Source organism: Gadus chalcogrammus, chromosome 16, assembly GCF_026213295.1.
Source record: "Gadus chalcogrammus isolate NIFS_2021 chromosome 16, NIFS_Gcha_1.0, whole genome shotgun sequence".
Taxonomy (NCBI): Eukaryota; Metazoa; Chordata; class Actinopteri; order Gadiformes; family Gadidae; genus Gadus; species Gadus chalcogrammus.
The window spans coordinates 22,783,304-22,802,544 of NC_079427.1; the positions used below are offsets into that span (position 1 = coordinate 22,783,304).

General features: G+C 42.0%; 1 protein-coding gene across 2 annotated transcripts in view; it reads right to left on the reverse strand.

Moving 5' to 3' along the window:
* The window catches only part of brip1 (BRCA1 interacting helicase 1), a 54,942-nt gene that overhangs the window by 10,067 nt on the left and 25,634 nt on the right, over positions 1 to 19,241 (reverse strand). For both annotated transcript variants that reach the window (XM_056611304.1, XM_056611305.1), the window contains 9 exons: positions 18,718 to 18,830; positions 18,348 to 18,430; positions 17,409 to 17,723; positions 15,406 to 16,242; positions 13,516 to 13,860; positions 12,517 to 12,596; positions 11,434 to 11,512; positions 11,119 to 11,328; positions 10,691 to 10,842 (listed from right to left, as the gene is read on the reverse strand). In XM_056611304.1, coding sequence (XP_056467279.1) covers positions 10,691 to 10,842; positions 11,119 to 11,328; positions 11,434 to 11,512; positions 12,517 to 12,596; positions 13,516 to 13,860; positions 15,406 to 16,242; positions 17,409 to 17,723; positions 18,348 to 18,430; positions 18,718 to 18,830 — 2,214 coding nt within the window. The remainder of the gene's footprint in view (positions 1 to 10,690; positions 10,843 to 11,118; positions 11,329 to 11,433; positions 11,513 to 12,516; positions 12,597 to 13,515; positions 13,861 to 15,405; positions 16,243 to 17,408; positions 17,724 to 18,347; positions 18,431 to 18,717; positions 18,831 to 19,241) is intronic.

The window sequence follows — 19,241 nt, forward strand, 5'->3', positions numbered from 1 at the left end:
CCTATTTCATGGACATTTTAACCACATCCCACACATTAACTCTCTTAAACATCGTAAATTATATTTATTGTAATTAAGAAGCCTTTAAGAAGCCTAATTTTACTGGAAATTATCAATTAACTTGAATAATCCGATTTGAAATCTTAAAATACCATAATTGTTGTACTTTCAAACACCTTTGGCTCAAACACATTGGCTCCTTTGTAAATTATCGTAAACATCAGATGGTCGAGAGGCCAACTTTACCCAAATAATCATGCATTACAGTTATGCAGAGGGCAATTTAACTTGTTCAATTTAACAGCAATACAAGTCAATTTAAAATCAAGTACAAGCAATTTAGCAAAAGCAAGAACACGCCAGTTTGAGTAATTCAATGCAAATGCCATTTATGACACGACAACACCATCACACGGTGCCGTGAAATAACAAATATGTTCTCCGTGTCAGTTCCCACAATAACAACCTGTGACCTTTCATAAAAGCTCTCCAGAAAAAGGGCACCCGCGCAAACACAGTTCCTAAGCCACGCTTTCAGTGCAACATACAGAATCAAAGGCTATCGGTGGGCTAAGTGCATTCAGAAAAAGTCATCTGCAAAGTCTGCCAGAAGGGCAAATAAAGAGAGATGGGCCATGGAATAGAGGGCACAATGAGTCAGAAAGGAGGCCTCAAGTGGCACCTGTTGCAGGAGCTGCCGGAGCTCCAGGTCCAGGGTGGAGGTCTGGGACAAACAAAGGCCCGGCATTATGTGACTTCACAAAGAGCAGGTAGCCTTGTTTGCTCTAGAGGTGTTGTCCTGCTTGCCCCAGCAGCTATGTATTGTAGGGACACCCGTGGCTTTTGTCTGCTGACACGAACACAACCAGGGCGTAGGAAAGCCAGGCTGGCGCTGATGCATGAACGGATCCGAACTGCGTCGCCAACCGCGGGAGGCGTTGCTCGCTTGCTAGTGGCACCTGCAGCGTCACCGCTAGGAAACGTGTGATCAGCGTTCATTACTCTATCAAGTCTGGATTCATATATATGTTAACGCTATGTATTATTAATTATTTGAAATGTGTACAGCCTATTGCACGACCACCAGGTTTATGATACCAAAAACTTTCCATGAAAAGGCTTACAGGAAAAAACAAACAGATCTATCAGAATAAGCAATATTAAAGCAAATCTGTCTTCACCTTAAGATCGCCAAGAATTAAACTGGAAAAATGCATACTTCAAACACACTTAAGAGGAGACACCCTGGCATTGCACGCAAGCAGGGGAAGAAACCCCAACACTTTTTTGCACTTTATACTTTTGATGTGTAGACCCTCATTCACAGAGTGTTTATGATCAATTGTAAAAGCTGCTGAATGCCCAACGCAAACGAAGAACAACAGAATAAAGTAGGAGCAGCCTGTTCAAACAGAGAGGGGGTTAAGAGACGCCATTCCCACGATGAGGTGTGCCTGTGGGCTTTGAAAGTGTGATGAGTTGGGGCAGGCTTTCAGGTATGCTGCCACACAAATACAGAGTGTGCGTCCTTTGAGAGCTTCTGTTCTTAAATAGTCTATTCTGTCAGCACTTCTACGATTCCACTAAGAGGCGAGAACAAAGAATTCTCCCATCATTACTCGGAAAGAGATTTTCTCCAACGTGTTGAATACGATGAGTGACACGACGAGGTGTCATTTAGTATGAAGGGGATGATGCAGTACACTGGTTGGTTTTTCTAGATGGTACTGTATGAAGAACATTGGCCTTCTGCAGTAATTCAACAGCACACGACAAAACGGCCTGTTTGCTGTTGCATTGTGGGACGGCATGTCCATTACCAAATCTGTCAGCAGTTTTTCATTTGCGTAAACAAACCACGAGGTGCATTTCTCATGGAGTCCGTCTTTATTAGCAGGCCTCTTGAAGTCCTGGCATGTTTTGACACACTGGGTCTGTGCACTTAGGATATTTCAACAGGATCAGGACCACCAACGACACTGAACCGTTGACTCCACCCACTTTTAAACACATTCCCTTGCATATCTTTAAGCTCAGAAAATTCGCACTTGGCTTTCTGACATGACATTTAAAAGAGTTACTCCAGCTTTTACACCTCACCTTTCACCCGCACATTGTGTCAAAAGACATCCAATCAATCATTATGAAGGGAGAAAAGCGCAGCATTTGGAGGGAGATGAGTGAGAAGTTGCATGTTTGATCTGTTGAAATATTTGCAGAAGGATTCCCAAATGGGGGAGTGCTTAAACCGTGCGTGGGAGTTCCCCCACGTCTGTTGTGTTAAGCAGTGCTGCTGTTTGCTGTAATTGGTCTCCCGAAAACCATCCCAGACGACTTCATATTTAAGGGTATTAATTGGAAGTACTAGTCGCTTTTAATTTTTGACACAAGAATTAGTGAGGTGTGCGATTCACACCTTGACCTTGTTCAGTGTTCATGTCTGTGATGTTGTCTGTGAATACACTACGACTATACACAGTGCTAAAAATAACATGAGTCAGTTTGATTTACTGACCTAAAATCAACATATGGCCGCAAGTTCAACGCTATATGGAAAAAGTAGATTACACTTGCAAATCGTTTCTTCAGCACTGCTCAGCTTTCTATGTCAGATTGATGCAGATGTGATTTAGAGATAGGCTCAGTACAAGGATGCTTAAAACCTCTGGTGTACATTCCCCTCTGATACCTGCTTGGACCTTGGCCACGTTTGCGTGCAGTCCAGACCGTCTGGCACCTAGTTATTTACCACCAGGGATCACTGGGGGATACCTTTGTGGATTGTACCGTTGTGGGTTCTACCTCTCTTTTACAGGACCATAGTCTTCAATGCAAGTTGGACCAACAGGAGATTTGCGAGCCAACGTTTCCCCACATATAAAAGGAGTTTTTGAAAATGCCAAAGCTAAAAGTAACACTGCAGCATTGCACAGAAGAGGAAATCTTCCTACAGCAAAACCTAAAGAAATCTAATCCATGCTGCCTTTAAATGAGAAGCAAATGTTCCACAAGCGTAGAATTACAGACAACCATTATTTGGAGGAATAGAAAGTATGCAGCTCAGGGAAATATATGGTCCCTAAAAGCAGTTATGCAATGAATAGCAGTTTGATACGATGGCACCCTAATGTAGCTCAGGCTTGAGAGGTATCGTGATTAGCTGATTAAAGGGCTTTGAGATCTCAGGGAAACAATACATGCAATGTATTTTATTCTGTTTTTAATCTACAATACAAGGGAGCATTCATAAAAGGACTAGTGGTGTACATATAATGATTAATACTCATCTGATTGCGTGCAAAGGGAGTATCGGTAGGAGTCCCATGTTTGACCAAGCAGGTCAATCAATAACTCACTGTTATGTGACAAACACACCTCATGCAACAAATACCATTTTATTGTTTTGTGTTGTTAGCATTTTTCATACACAAATGGGACTGCCTGTGTACAAGACCTTTAAATCAATGTTGCATGGGAAACCAATACTTCTACAAATGGATTGCTAGGGAAGCCAGATGAAACTAGTTATATGGTTTAAAACTTCTAAAAACAAGACCACATGCAACCACATAAAATCGATCAAATATAAGCAAACTGCTTCAAGGAATACATATTTGAAACAAGAGACTTTAAAATTGTAATTATATTTTTCAATCTGATTCACAGAAACAAAACTGTTCACTGTTCACTTAACACTTTTGGCAAGACACAGACACAGATCAATAAGAAAACCACTTGAACTTGAACCTAATTCTGAACAATGCTAAGTACAGTTGAATGGATCAGAGTTTCTTATCCATGGCCATGCTCTAACATAAGGAGTGGTTGTATTGAGTGGCTGGATAGCAGTTATTATTGCTTCCCCAATGTGTCCTAGTCATACACTCTGTGGAACCCAAAGGACACTAGGCAGTCGTCTGATAAATGGTTGCCACAATAACACTTAAAGTATTAGCCATCTTACACTGTAAGCACCCCAAAGATGAGCCCAAATAATGGATGTCTATACCAAGATTAGGAGACTTATAAAATTACATAGGCAGATTAGGTGTTTAATTCTACTGAGCCCCTGAAATAAATCTGTGTTTATGTTCCAATGGGCTTCAAGCCTATGACCAGAGCCAAGATCTAGCAGCTGCTCAAGCAGACAGATTGCAAAATACCCTCTTCTATAAGATGATCCGTCTAGCAATATCTGCTTAGCAAATTCAATTTCATTAAAGGAAAACTTCTGGATTTTCCAACCTGGACCCAATAGATCCTTTTGGGTAAAAGGACAAATGCAGACAGTGATTTTTTTTAATTGCTCCAGTATTGAGCGAGAACGCTGCAGCCTTAATCTGTTAAAATGTTATATTGTTTTTATATTGTTATACTGTCGAACCAAGTCTTGCTCAAGGAGAAGCCTCACGTCTCGAGAGCTGAGTTGTGGCCGGAAGAGAACGATAGATCCTTCGAGCAAGAGCTGGAGAGAGCAGAGTTTGCTGTGTAAATCATGTACTTTTAAAGCAAATACATTGAAGTCCGTTTTCGTGGGTCATTTAGACCTTAAATGATCGGAGAGGTTGAAAAATCACAACAACGTTTTCCATTAAATGATCAGAACAACAGTGCTCCAAATCTTGAAGACATTACATTTTATACTATGACACAATTGTCATAGTTATTCGACATTAGAGGATAATATTAAATTTAATGTTATTGAGTTGTTCTACCTTTTAATACATGTTTTATTCCTCTGATTAGCAGATTAACTATATGTTTATTATAAAAGGTGGTCATTGTAGTCGTAATAGCATACTTATTCAGCGTCAAGCTTGACTTTTTCGTTGTAGATCAGTATAAGTATGACGCATGAGCATTGAATGGATTATCAAGTAGTACTGTTGAAACATATGTTGGTGCTATAAAACAATGGTGCATTGCAAAAAAAAGAATGTGAATTTGCATAGAATTTAAAAACAAAAGTGTGAAAAAGTACCATCAAAGCAACAGCTAAGCCTATCTGGAATCTATAAGGGCCTGTTGACTGAGTGTAGGCATAAGGGAGTCAGTCTGTCATGTATTTGAGCAGCATAAAGAACAGTAGAATATACTTCCACTGCTTGATAAATGTAAATATGAGTAGACTGTAATGAACTAACTGGAGATTGCAGAATAGTCTTTATCCGATCCACTGTTAGGGGTGTGCACGATAAACGGGTAATGTGTTTGAGTAGCAGTTGATCCCAGATATTCCCTCAAAGTATACACCAAATGGAAATAATAGGAGTCAAATTGATGCAGAAGGATATAATTTTGGGCTTCTGAGGGAACAGCATCCAAAAGCAGTAATAGAATGCACACCACGTTATTTAAACATGATGGATAAGACTTATCATTCAGCCACCATTGGCCACTAAAGCCTGTCACTATTTCAAATGGGGAACATTAAATCTTTGTGGACTGTAACTGAAATAAAATCCAAGTAATGTGTAAACATCAAAACAAGCATATGAATGCTTGTTTTGTGCTAATTAGGCATATTAGTTAGCTATGGAAAGCATATGAATGGATCTAAAGCAGAATGCACAGTATATGGTTTATATATAATCCCACCATTATAAATGTTATAAATTAACCTGGCTTCAAAGCCCATCTGGCCTCAGAGCATGAAAACAAACTGAATTTCAGAGCTGTCAAACCTTAACCTTAAATATTCCCGTGCTATAACGAGACGTATTAATGCACACACACAACGTGCGCCTTCCTGTTGTTTACATCATGAATCCCCGTCTACTGGCTGCATATTTAAAGCACTAACGAAGGCCTTGAAGGGGAAGTAATGCGTGTGTTGACGTGCGTGGCTGTTGAGCGGTCGGCCACTTTGGCGTGACACACAACAAGCATTATAACAACCAACTAATCAGATTAACATTTCATAATCAGAGTTATTGATAAGGACTTATGAAGTGTGTCATGCACCACTCTGAGTCTAGATGTCTGTCTGTCTGTAACTGGTCAGACCCAGACCAAGGGTCTGGTTCTTAGCACACAAACAGACTTAAGTGCAATATGGTGTCTGTCAACAGCACAGGTTAACAGCAGGACCTCCAAAAGTATCTGTTTGTGAAAAACAGTGACTTGTGGTCACAAACCAACGGAACCTGGTCAAAGATACATGTAGAATAAAAGTATAAAAATAACTCACTCTTTATTTATTTTCGTAAGGCCCCAACACACGAATGGAATGTGCACCATGCTAACGGTTTCAAAATGTGTTTTTTATGGAGATCCCTGAGAGATTAGGAGTGTCTGACCTGTGGTGCAATGCTCAGAACTGGGACTGGAAGGGAGACATACCATTCACCAGCCAAAGGATGAAACACATTCTAACTGAAATATGGGCCCTTGGTGCTTGTGAAGACTGAGAACGAGTTAATTTGCGATACACTGCCAATTGGCTTTCTACTTAATTAATTCAGCTCAGTAAAAAGGCATGTGTTTTTAAATGTTTTGCAATGATTCAGTCAAAGGTCAAGCTGGTCAGCTTCATGTTCAGGTATTTCACATAAGGCTGCTATAAAGTCATCCACATGACAACATTTTAACCATTGTTCCAAAATTAAGACACTATAATGGCCATTTCAAAATTATGTTTTGATAAATGAATCATGCATTTCTCACTTAAGGAGTGACACAAATAAAAGCAGATTCCCAAGGGACAAGATCAGAGCTAATCTATTGACTCAAATCAGAAAGTCTTACAAAGTGTTGGCAGTTTCATTTCAACCTCAATTGACCAGTCAATCAAGGTTAATCTTCTTAATCTGATAGCTCATGGCAATAATCTCAAACGGTTGGAAACAATTGGTTTGATTGATTTTATGATTTTGAGAGTCCTATATAAATATAATTTTATGTTTTTTCCGTTTTCTATTTTTCATAATCAGGTACAATTATTACATTATTATTACTTTTAATAAATAATAATGAATAAAAAGGACTCAGTGAGAATAGAATGTATGTAAATTAATGTAAATTAAATAATAATTCTCCATCAGAATGATCCATTTTAATTAAACTGTAATCTTAGATAAGCAGAACCATACCAAACCAGAATTACCATGCTCAGGGCAATAACATTTTATGACAATTCATCAGTTCATGGGTGGCTTTTTTTTCTCAATAAACACCATTTCGTGTGTGTTACCCTGTACGCCACAGAGCAGAGATGCTGTCTACATGCAAGCAAAATTTAAAGGAAAGAAGCTTAAGGATTTACAAATCAATATCAAGACTCAAGGTATGGCATTCTGAGGACGTCTTGATAAATCTTAGGTCAGATTACAGTGCACAGGGTGATTGTGAAGGAGGATGCATATTGATTTTGGTGTAACCCCTTGTGCGTCCTATCACAGCATGTGGGAGCTTTGCAAACAACGGAATCATGAAGCCACAAACATTAACAGTCGATACGAACAGTCTAGAAATATGATGAGATCTAACGCAATTCACTACATAATAAGAACTATTCCCACATGTAGTCAAAACTACATCGCATAATCACGACGGTGGTAACTGTCGTTAACACAGTACTTAAGCCACGGGCATACTTTAAGCTCGATATGTTTACTCTTATTATATATATTTACTCTTACTCTTATTTCACAATGAATCACACGGAAATTAACCGCCGTGTCAACAGCGATCAATAAGTCTGCCCCATCTGTCACACTCTTCTCTTCCATTAAACTTTTATCCTGACAATATAATCACCTAAATAACTTCAATAAAACGGTGTACTTGTCGAAGGATCATAATACAACTAAAAGTTATATCTCTCTAAATAAAATACATATACAGTGGGGCAAAAAAGTATTTAGTCAGCCACCAATTGTGCAAGTTCTCCCACTTAAAAAGATGAGAGGCCTGTAATTTTTTTTTTTTTTTTTTTTTTTTTTTTTCCATAGGTATACCTCAGCTATGAGAGATAAAATGAAAAAAAAAAATCCAGAAAATCACATTGTCTGATTTTTTTAAGAATTTATTTGCAAATTATGGTGGAAAATAAGTATTTGGTCACCTACAAATCAGCAAGATTTCTGGCTGTCACAGACCTGTAACTTCTTCTTTAAGAGGCTCTGTCACGTTAAAATTGTACCGGGGGCGAAAATTGTACCGGCCTACGTCATCGTTTGTTTACATCCTGACAACCTGACAACCTGCCCTGCAACAGACGACGCGATGCAGAAAACATGTTTCCAAACGACGAAATAACATAATACAGATAGCGGATCGCTATCTGTATTATGATAGATAGCGATAACACTTGTTTTTACTTTATATTTGTATTGTATTTAATTGTTTAATCGAAGCAATAAAACTATTTGCCCGCGAAACGGGCGATCGCGTCAAATGACGCGTCAAATCACGTAGGAAGGTTCTTGAACATTCTAGACTATGAAACCTGCTTAAAACAATCAGTTTACTAGCTAAATTCGATTAAACAATTCAATACAATACAAATATAAAGTAAAAACAAGTGTTATCTAGCGATCCGTTATCTGTATTATGTTTCAAGAACCCTCCTACGTCATTTGACGCGATCGCCCGTTTCGCGGGCAAAACATTTGTCATTTGACGCGATCGCCCGTTTCGCGGGCAAATATTTTTATTGTTTCGATTAAACAATTAAATACAATACAAATATAAAGTAAAAACAAGTGTTATCGCTATCTATCATAATACAGATAGCGATCCGCTATCTTTATTATGTTATTTCGTCGTTTGGAAACATGTTTTCTGCATCGCGTCGTCTGTTGCCGGGCAGGTTGTCAGGATGTAAACAAACGATGACGTAGGCCGGTACAATTTTCGCCCCCGGTACAATTTTAACGTGACAGCTCCTCTGTCCTCCACTCGTTACCTGTATTAATGGCACCTGTTTGAACGCCTTATCAGTATAAAAGACACCTGTCCACAACCACAAACAGTCACACTCCAAACTCCACTATGGCCAAGACCAAAGAGCTGTCAAAGGACACCAGAAACACAATTGTAGACCTGCACCAGGCTGGGAAGTCTGAATCTGCAATAGGTAAGCAGCTTGGTGTGAAGAAATCAACTGTGGGAGCAATTATTAGGAAATGGAAGACATACAAGACCACTGATAATCTCCCTCGATCTGGGGCTCCACGCAAGATCTCACCCCGTGGGGTCAAAATGATCACAAGAACGGTGAACAAAAATCCCAGAACCACACGGGAGGACCTAGTGAATGACCTCCAGAGAGCTGGGACCAAAGTAACAAAGGCTACCATCACTAACACACTACGCCGCCAGGGACTCAAATCCTGCAGTGCCAGACGTGTCCCCCTGCTAAAGCCAGTGCATGTCCGGGCCCGTTTGAAGTTTGCTAGAGAGCATTTGGATGATCCAGAACAGGATTGGGAGAATGTCTTATGGTCAGATGAAACCAAAATAGAACTTTTTGGTAAAAACTCAACTCGTGGTGTTTGGAGGAGAAAGAATGCTGAGTTGCATCCAAAGAACACCATACCTACAGTGAAGCATGGGGGTGGAAACATGCTTTGGGGCTGTTTTTCTGCCAAGGGACCAGGACGTCTAATCCGTGTGATGGAAAGAATGAATGGGGCCATGTATCGTGAGATTTTGAGTGAAAACCTCCTTCCATCAGCAAGGGCACTGAAGATGAAACGTGGCTGGGTCTTTCAGCATGACAATGACCCCAAACACACCGCCCGGGCAACGAAGGAGTGGCTTAGTAAGAAGCATTTCAAGGTCCTGGAGTGGCCTAGCCAGTCTCCAGATCTCAACCCCATAGAAAATCTTTGGAGGGAGTTGAAAGTCCGTGTTGCCCAGCGAAGGTCCAAAAACATCACTGCTCTAGAGGAGATCTGCATGGAGGAATGGGCCAAAATACCAGCAGCAGTGTGTGAAAACCTTGTAAAGACTTACAGAAAACGTTTGACCTCTGTCATTGCCAACAAAGGGCATGTAACAAAGTATTGAGATGACCTTTTGTTATTGACCAAATACTTATTTTCCACCATAATTTGCAAATAAATTCTTAAAAAAATCAGACAATGTGATTTTCTGGATTTTTTTTTTCATTTTATCTCTCATAGCTGAGGTATACGTATGAAAAAAATAAATAAAAATTACAGGCCTCTCTCATCTTTTTAAGTGGGAGAACTTGCACAATTGGTGGCTGACTAAATACTTTTTTGCCCCACTGTATATATATATATATATATATATATATATATATATATAATGAAAATTATTGTATCAATTACATTGCAACTCTGTATATTAAATTGCCTTATTAAGGGGAAACAACACTTTAAACATACCATTATAAACATGACACAAAATAGATAAAAGTGCAACAGCAGGGATTCAAAAAGGGTACACAATAAAGGAGTAACTGGGCCCCTCCCCCCCCGCCTCTCACCCCCCCTTTGCCCGCAAGCGCCCCAGCCTCTCCCACAATGGTGTCAAGGTCAAGACCCGAGCATGGATACGCATAATGCTGAGGAATTTCTGTTGTGATGTCTAGGACACGGAAACCATCAGGCTTTAAGAACCCGAGACTCATGAACAAGCATATACAACTGTAGCAAAAACAAAGGCCTACAGTAAAACACAGAGGGAGTAAATTGGCCCTTAGGAAGAGGAGGCGTACCTGATCGTGCGCTGGGTGAACCGGGTAGCAGACCTCAGCAGCGATGCACGCCTCAGGAGTCTCAACTGAAGGGGTGTCTGGCCACGTGCAGCCTCTGCACCGCAGATACCGAACAACACAGCACTGCTCCGGGTTCCAGATGGCATTATATGCTACATAGACAACACACACGAGAGAATACCAACATCTATAGGTTAGAAAAAACACACTTCAAAAGAGGGGAAGAGGGTGCTAAAGCTATATTATAGAATCAATGATGCACTATTATTTTAAACATGTATTAGTGGTTCAGTTGTCTTGAGATAAAATACCAAGGAAAAAAAGGATTTAGATATAAATGGTGTTCAGCTTGTGCGCTAATTAAATCTTTGTTTCTTTCTACATCCTCATGGGACGGGAGTGCGGATTCTCCATCTGTTCCAACCTACCGGTGAAGCTGTCAGCACAGTAGGGCTGCAGAGCGCTCTTCAGCGTCTGCAACTGGGCTTCACTCTTGACGACCAACAATGTGGAGCTGGGTGACCACGAGGGCTGAGACGGTGCACGTTGGCACTGGCATCTCGTTCCATTACGCCAAACTGGGAATTCACTCAGAAGAGCCAGTGGTTTTAATTCACACACTTCCCTTTGAATCAGACCTGGAAATCAAATCGTGGGTAAAAAATAATTCATAGCAATGAATGAATGAATAGAATACGTGAAAGAGATGTGGATACTGATCCCGTTCATTATTGTTTAAGTACCTTCTATGGCAGGGAGAAGTTCTCTTCCACATTTAGCGCAGTAAAGTCCCAATGCACATGGATCCTGGTCACTGATTTGCTGTAAGTGTTGCAAACCATCACAAGAATCAACCTCAAGTCCATTTCAGTAGTTATTTAAGCAAAGGTAACATTTGGCATGGTGAATGTTTAAGGAGAACTTCTGGATTTTCCAACCCAGCGCCTATTTTCTGATTAAAATTTGGGGGTGAAGGGATAAAGGTGGACAACTGTAATAGTGCTTGCTTTGGTCACTGACAGGCTCAGATTAAATTCTACCATTATGGTAAGGATCACTACAGAGCAATACAACTTTCAGAGTGTGAGAGAGAGAGTTGATTGCAGGATGAGTTGTTGCAGGAAGAGAACAGTGGAAACGTGAGAGCTGGAGAGCGGAGAGTTTGTTGTTTTGGATTATGGAAAGCCTTATTTAGGGGTATGAACGAGATTCAGGTGAGAGTTGAGATAGTATGACAAAACGGAATGCAACAACGGGATTTCAGAGAGACGTCGGCTGAAGCTACTTGGTTTGACATAATAACAAAGAGACCGTGATCAAGCGGAAGGTAGAGAAAAAAGGTTTTTGGGGTTAATGTATAATCTGAGGAGCATGTCAGTAGCAAAAACAAGCACTTTTAGAGGACGTTCATCGAAGGACCCCATTTCTCTCAAGGATAACATTGCAGCCCGTTTCGTTGATCACATATGTAGTGTTCTCGCTCAATAATGGATCTATCCCAATTTCATGGTCCACCTTAGTTCCTTAGGCCCAGAATAATCTGAAAATAAGATACAGGTCGGAGAAATCCTGATGATGGCAAAAAGAAAAAGATAAAGGGTTCTAAAATGTAAGCAAATTTTACAACTCCAAAAAGAGTTCAATGCGATCTGTGCATTTGAATAGCTCAACTAAGTGCAAAACCTGTGGTATTGAAATTACATGCGTTTCACCAGAAATGGTGCAGTCCCACTTGTTTAATTTGAATGGATAGCAGTAATGTCTAATAGCAAATTAACCACTAACAACCACCAAACAATGGGGTACAGGGATTCCCTTGCCATTACCTTAACGCTAATCCCTTGTGTTGAAGACCCCGTGGAACGTTTCCTACGTTTTGGCCTGCAGGATCTCTGGATTTTAACACCTTTAGTGACAAAACATTTGACCTTTTATAGCATTTTTGGCATCCTAAAATATACCAGCTACATGCTGAAAATAATGGCAATACTTCTGTGCAACATTAGAGAACCAAACCCCAACACCACTTGTCCATTGGTGTGGATTAGATGACTGCCTCTCTAGATTAACCAATGCTATTGCATACATAACTATTAAATGCCTGATTCGGTTAACCGGTCACCTGCTGCGTTGACGTGACATACATGATCTACGCTCATCGAAAGGTTCCCTATCTTAGCACTAGGTATGATGTTTATAAGCCATTTCACAACATACCCTCTAGTGACATCATGAGGGAGTGTCCACAAAGATGTATGAGGGCTAGATTTTCCCCATCAGTTGGTTCAGTCCGGTAGTTAGCTAGAGCCATATATAAACAGAGGCCAGATGGGCCTTCGGCCCTTAAATCAATAAAAGGGGATTAAAAGCAGGTGTTTTTATGATCATATTAAATCCTATTATACATTTATATAATGCTTTTATCCAAAGCGCTTTACAATATTGCCTAACATTCACCCATTCATTCACTTTTTATCCAGATAAAACACCCACCCATTTATTTGTATTTGTTTATATAACGCAGCCAATGTGGTGTTCATGTTAACACGTCTATGGCTCAGTCTATATATCAGACACCTGGGTGGGCACTCCCATGTGTGATGTCATTAGAGGTTAGACGTGATATGGCTTGTAACGGCTATCACACCTGGTGGTAAAATAGGGACCTTTAAATAAAGTAAATCATCTCTTAAATGACTGATTCCAGCACAAATCTCGATCTTAACCGAAAGGACAATTTTTCTCAACCTTTTCAGACACCAAAAAGAACAATAACGTCGCTCTGATGCGATAGTGTACACAACCCCGAGCCCCTGGGCCCCTACCTATTTGCTTGGGAGTGACCATAACATATTCTGTGCAGGCGGAGCGGGGAGGAGCGGTGGGTGGTTCTTGGTGCTTTGCGTCCCGGGCAGCGGAGGTCTTTCTTGTGTACTTGGTTCGTGCTCCGGCCTGCGGGGCTGGGGATGCATCTAGCAGTCTGACGGGGCCCTGCTGTGTTTGTTTAGTTTTAACCTGTGGTACAGCCCGCGTTAGACGTGTCTCCTTCAGGTCTCTCTGTTCACGGGCCTCTGGCTTGGGCTCAGGAGATATTCTTCTCTGATTGTTTCTGGTCCGATGTCGAGGAGGAGTGCTCCTCCCTGAATGGGACTGTCCCACGTGGAGCTCACCTGTTAATTTGATCAATACGTATGCATTTAGTTAATGTAGATTGTAGACTAACCGTAGTCCTCATAGGTTTGTAAGGATCTTATGTTTTGGCATAAAAAGGAAGACTATGCAAGGGCGTTCATATTTTACTTGTTTATATAGAACCACTTACACTGCTTTAGCTACAGCACCCCTTTCATGAACATATTTCCATATTTCACATGAAAAGAAAATGGATTCATGAAATAACAGAAAAGGAATACAGAACCACTAACAAAGCCAGAGCCAGTCAAAGCCATTAACAAATCTCCCAGTCATGTGGAATACCTATTAGGGTGCGTTTAACACACATTTGTGTGCACTCCCCACGCATTGTTTGGATAATGATTTTAACGAGCAGCCATGCATGATTGAGTAAAAAAGTCTCTATGAGAAGCAGCTGATGAGCTACAGGAGTCTTTTAAAGGAAGAGTAATTTAAGCTCATTCTGAGCAAAAATCAACCATTAGTGTTAAGTTAAATATGAGTAGACAAATGATCTTAAAAGGATCCTGTTTAATTAGAATTTCATGTTACACTTTGACACTGATCTGCATTCAAAATTGAATAAGAGATACAATTTGGCCAAATGACAAATCACATAAGTTCATGCGTACACAGACTTCCTCAATCAGAGCTTAGATGTTATGTGAAAAGTAATTTGACCCCAAAAAACCCACCCTAATGGCAAGGAAAACAGTAAAATGTTGGTAGTTTGGCTAAATTGCTCTGGTCGGTTTGAGAACAAGCTGATCCTTAGATTTCACTATTTGGTAATACGCGTTGTAAAGTATAACCTTGCTGACCCAAAACACATGATATACATCACATTAAGTTTTAATTATCAGACAAATAAACATTTAAAGCAATAGGGCTGTCTTCGTCCTTTTAAAACCCACATCCAATGAAAATATAAACTGGATACATTTTACTTGCGTCTTCAGTATTGCATAATCACAAAATAATTTTTGCCTGTATATTTTTCTTCGTGAAAAGAAATACAAACCAACAAATATATATATAGATAGATATATATATATTTTTTTATTTTCCTCAAACAATTGTAAACCCCTGCACCACAAGCCCAAATGAGCCCCTCTAGTTTGTAGCCGATTATCACGCGAGTTCCTCATCCCCCTGATGCAGAGAACGAGGGCCTCTTAGTTCCGCTAAGTCAGGCGCGTCTGCACGGCCCCACTATATACATCTCATTAAGAGCTACAGACCTAGCCTCGCTATTTAATCACTCAGCCTCTTTAAAAAGAGACAGCGCATTAAAATAGCCACATAATTTAAATAACATTGGTAAGATAGGCTTGTTTTCTCCCACTGATAAGTGCGCTTAGACGGCCTTAATGGCCTTGATGAGGCCTGAGCTGTCACGCTGAATGAGTGGGGGGCTGCGCTGAGATATGAGCTGGCCTGTCTGGGGCCAGGGTGGAGGGCCTGCTCATCTAGGGGCATCAGTATTTACTTTGGGCTAGTTAACCACTGTGTTATGGGTGGAGTGGTCGGGTGGCTTTTACCTGACGGAGTCGGGGGTGCTCTCTGCCTGGAGGACCGGGCCAGGCGGTTAGCCCTGGTGCCTGACTGCCTACTCTCACATTCCTCCCTCTGCTGCACTCGCACCTCCTGACCTGGGGACTCTGCTGTCTGCTGCTGACTGCAGGGCGGTGTCCCGGCCTGCTCCTCGACGCTGACCACGCTGCCTCTCGGAGGCTGGTGACAGAGCGTCGGCTCTGACCCCGCGCTATCCCCAACCATGGAGACGACTCCGTCTCCATGGCCGTTTGGGGCACATTCTTCTACATCTTTCCTTAGGCTCAGCGTCTCTTGGGCTGGCCTGATGGGGATCACACGGCCGTCTATCCTGGACAAAGGCATGGCCTCCTCCACTTCCTCATCATCCTCGTCCTCGAAAAGCTCTGGAGTGAAGAACATTGTTAGGTCTTCCTCCTCCTCTTCGTCGTCGTCGTCCTCCCCTTCACGGCCGTCTGCCAGAGGCTGCTCTCCGTGACAGCAGGGAGAGGTCGCCATGGCAGCCAGTTCCTTCACAGCCACCGGCACACAAGACAAACTGTCGGTTTTGCCGGCATCACCTCGCGAGCACGGTTCTGCATGAGGATGAGGAAGGTGCGTGTTGGGGGCATCCATTCCCTCGACCAGGTCAGGTGGTTCTGACTGCTGCTGGTGGTCGGGCCGGGCGATGTCTCTCTGCGCTCTGAAGAGGGGCCTCTTCAACGGGGTGCCCGCAGGCATGAAGCCATGCACAGGCGCCAGGGCCGGTGCTTGCGCCCTGGGCTCGGTGTCGTGGTGTGCGCGGGTCGGACACGCCGGCTCAGTGTTGGACATCTTTTCAGTGTCTGCAAAAAGAAGAGGCAGAATTCAGTGTTGTTATCAAAATAACTATTACAAAGACTGTCCTGGAATAACCCCTTCTTTTCAGAATGGCATATAGGACATATTCTCGGAAAAAAGATAGCATAAAAGGAAATGCATGCAGTTATTTATTCAATTATTAGCCCAGGATTTTTTTTATTAATTAAGAATTGGGCGTCCGCATAAGTGTTATTTTATAAGATGTAGGTTTCATACAAGGAAAAAAAAAACATGAACTGTAATGTGTACGCTCAATATAACCCAAACAAAGGTCATGGGGATTTAATTAAAAGCAACAGTCCAACATCTGCACATCCGCTCGCTCCAGTGCCACTCAGGCACGCAGGAGACCTTACAGTAATGAGGCAAGCCACTCAGCTCACCCCTCCTCCACGCAACCTTTCAAAGAACCAAAACCAACCCCGCCCCCACTCCCCGCCACAGCCAGTATCTGCCTCCGCCACCCCTATCCACCACACCAAATTTAATGGAGCAAACAGCTCAACCTTGTCCTGACCCTTGAGACAATAGGTGCTGGGCTAGGCGATGTGCAAAGACGTCACTACAGCACATTATCTCATGGCAGAACATTTGCACGTTTGCTTGAAGCACTGAAGGTAGCGCAGACCGCATTGGCTTTGAATGCTACCATCCTGCCAGGGTAGCAGAACAGGATGCTCTTGATATCGGGTTATAAAATTGAGCATGACTCAATCAATTGTAAAATAAATACATTAAAAAAGAGGAAATGAATGGCAGTTAAGAGGGCCCTCTTAAATCTCCTCGTTATGAAATAAACATTGCATGTGATCATCCATCCTCTTTAATTTAGCTCTAGTGGATAACTTGTAATACAAATTCATGCATTGCCATATCAAGCACAGTTTTGGAATACCATCTGAGAAACCATGACCTAAAAAGTGATCCAATAGGAGGTTCCTATTTTAGATGATTTCTATTTTACCCGCATTTAATGAATAATTTAACATTCATTGACACCAGGAAATGAAAATAATTTGTTTAATTCTATCCCCATGATAAGCTCTACATTCTTGGATATCACCCAGACCATAAACCGGGTCTCCTAACGGTGTGTTTCTCTGTGTGTTTTAATTTGTCCTCATCTTCCTCCTGCATCAGTGAAGCTCACCTCCCCTCACACTAGCACCAGCCATCCCAGACATGATGGGATCAACAGTTGAAGACTGACGGGGTTTAGTGTTCTTGTGGCTGCGGTCTTCGTGCTTGGCCGATGCGGACAGGGGGGCACACGCCGGTCCGTCCCCCAGACCGAGGGGGGACTGCTGGCTGGCTGGGTGCTGCTTAAATCCCGACGGGCTCTGGAGGACGCTGCCGTGGGTTGCTTCTGCCCCCTGCTGAAAGTGGGAGAACGCGGCCAGGGACTGCATGGCCCCGTTGAAGGTGTCGTGGTGCCGCACCAGCTGCCGCACCCACTTGGACAGGCCTGGAGCACAGAGGGTCACCATTAACCCCCGCCACCACCCAACGGCACATCAGTTTGTAAATTAGACTTATATCATACATTATATATATATATATTTAGAAAATGTTTTGGCCTGTCGATTTTTCCACTCACAAAATTAAAAATAAATGTTGGACCCTGGAGACAGCCATTCATAAAAAGGCATCCAATTTAATAAACAAGTAATTATAAGAGACAATACACTGTAAGGTACAAATATTTATTCACCTCCTTAAGGATAATAAATAATGCAACCTTTTGTAATGGATAACCATTGCCATCTAGTGTCCAAGCAGAGAGGCATCCACATAGACATCTCAGGTCCTTTATCATCAGTACAAAGCACACTATTCCCAATTATAGTCCCTGAAATTGCCATGGATTAACTTGTGCATTCAAAGACCTTTAATGCACATGGATTTTGAATGCACATTTGCAATTGGTTCCAGCTGGGCAGACAATATTAAAGTAAAAAAAATAAGAATTACAGTCCAATATGGTAATAGTGCTAAAAGCCAACGACCCAAATGAAAGATGACATTCATGAAACAGTGAGATTGTCAATGATCTAGCACAGAACTATAAGCAGGAATGCATTTCAGTCACCTGTGATGTACTTATTTGGATTATTCCGGAAACGGTCATCCACCAAAATGAGAGCACCCCAGTCGTTCTTGTGGCGGATACACCTGTAGAAAATGTAATAATACATAAAATATTATAATACTTCCTAAAGAAAAGTGTGATACCAAATCCTTATGCATCATAGACCCTCTTCACACAGGCATCATTGCAGGACAAACCCTTTTCTGCTCCCATTATGAACTCGGGTAGGGGTGTTAGAATAAACTAGAAAGGTTAAATAGCCGTGCCCTCGTTCGTAAAAGGAGCAGACCGATAATGAGTGTTACGAGCGAAACTTAAGTTTGACCTCCTCCGACGTGTTTGTGAGAAGGGTCTTTTGTTGGACACTGACCTTCCCAGGGCCTGGTTTAGAGCGCGGTAGGCCTGGATCTCGTACCAACGGTTGCCTGGAAGGAGACCCCTACTTTTGCAGTGCTGATCGTTATACTTCATCTTGAGCTCCACCTGGGGGGGGTCATCACAATATCATCAACCTTCGGAGCAGATCTCATGGTTAACGGTTAGCCGTATGGAGCTGTGGGACATCATCATGCAACCACATAAGAGTGAAGCATATGGATCCAGTAAGGTGACCGTGTCACCGAAGGACACCTGAAGTCATTGGGTTACCGGCTGCCCCTCACAGACTGGTGTGTGTGTGTGTGTGTAGGGGGGGGGGGGGGGAAGAGAGGAAGACGGGGATGGAGGCAGATGCAAAGAAGGTGGTGCAGTCCATACGAGCTCGGCCACCACCCTCGCACACTAAAGGAAAGAAATACGCCAGGAAAGCATCCATCCATATGCGTCTGTCGCGTCTGTTTTTGTTTTTTTGCACTAACCTTTCAAAATTGACAAGTGAAAAGTTCAGCTGGCGTC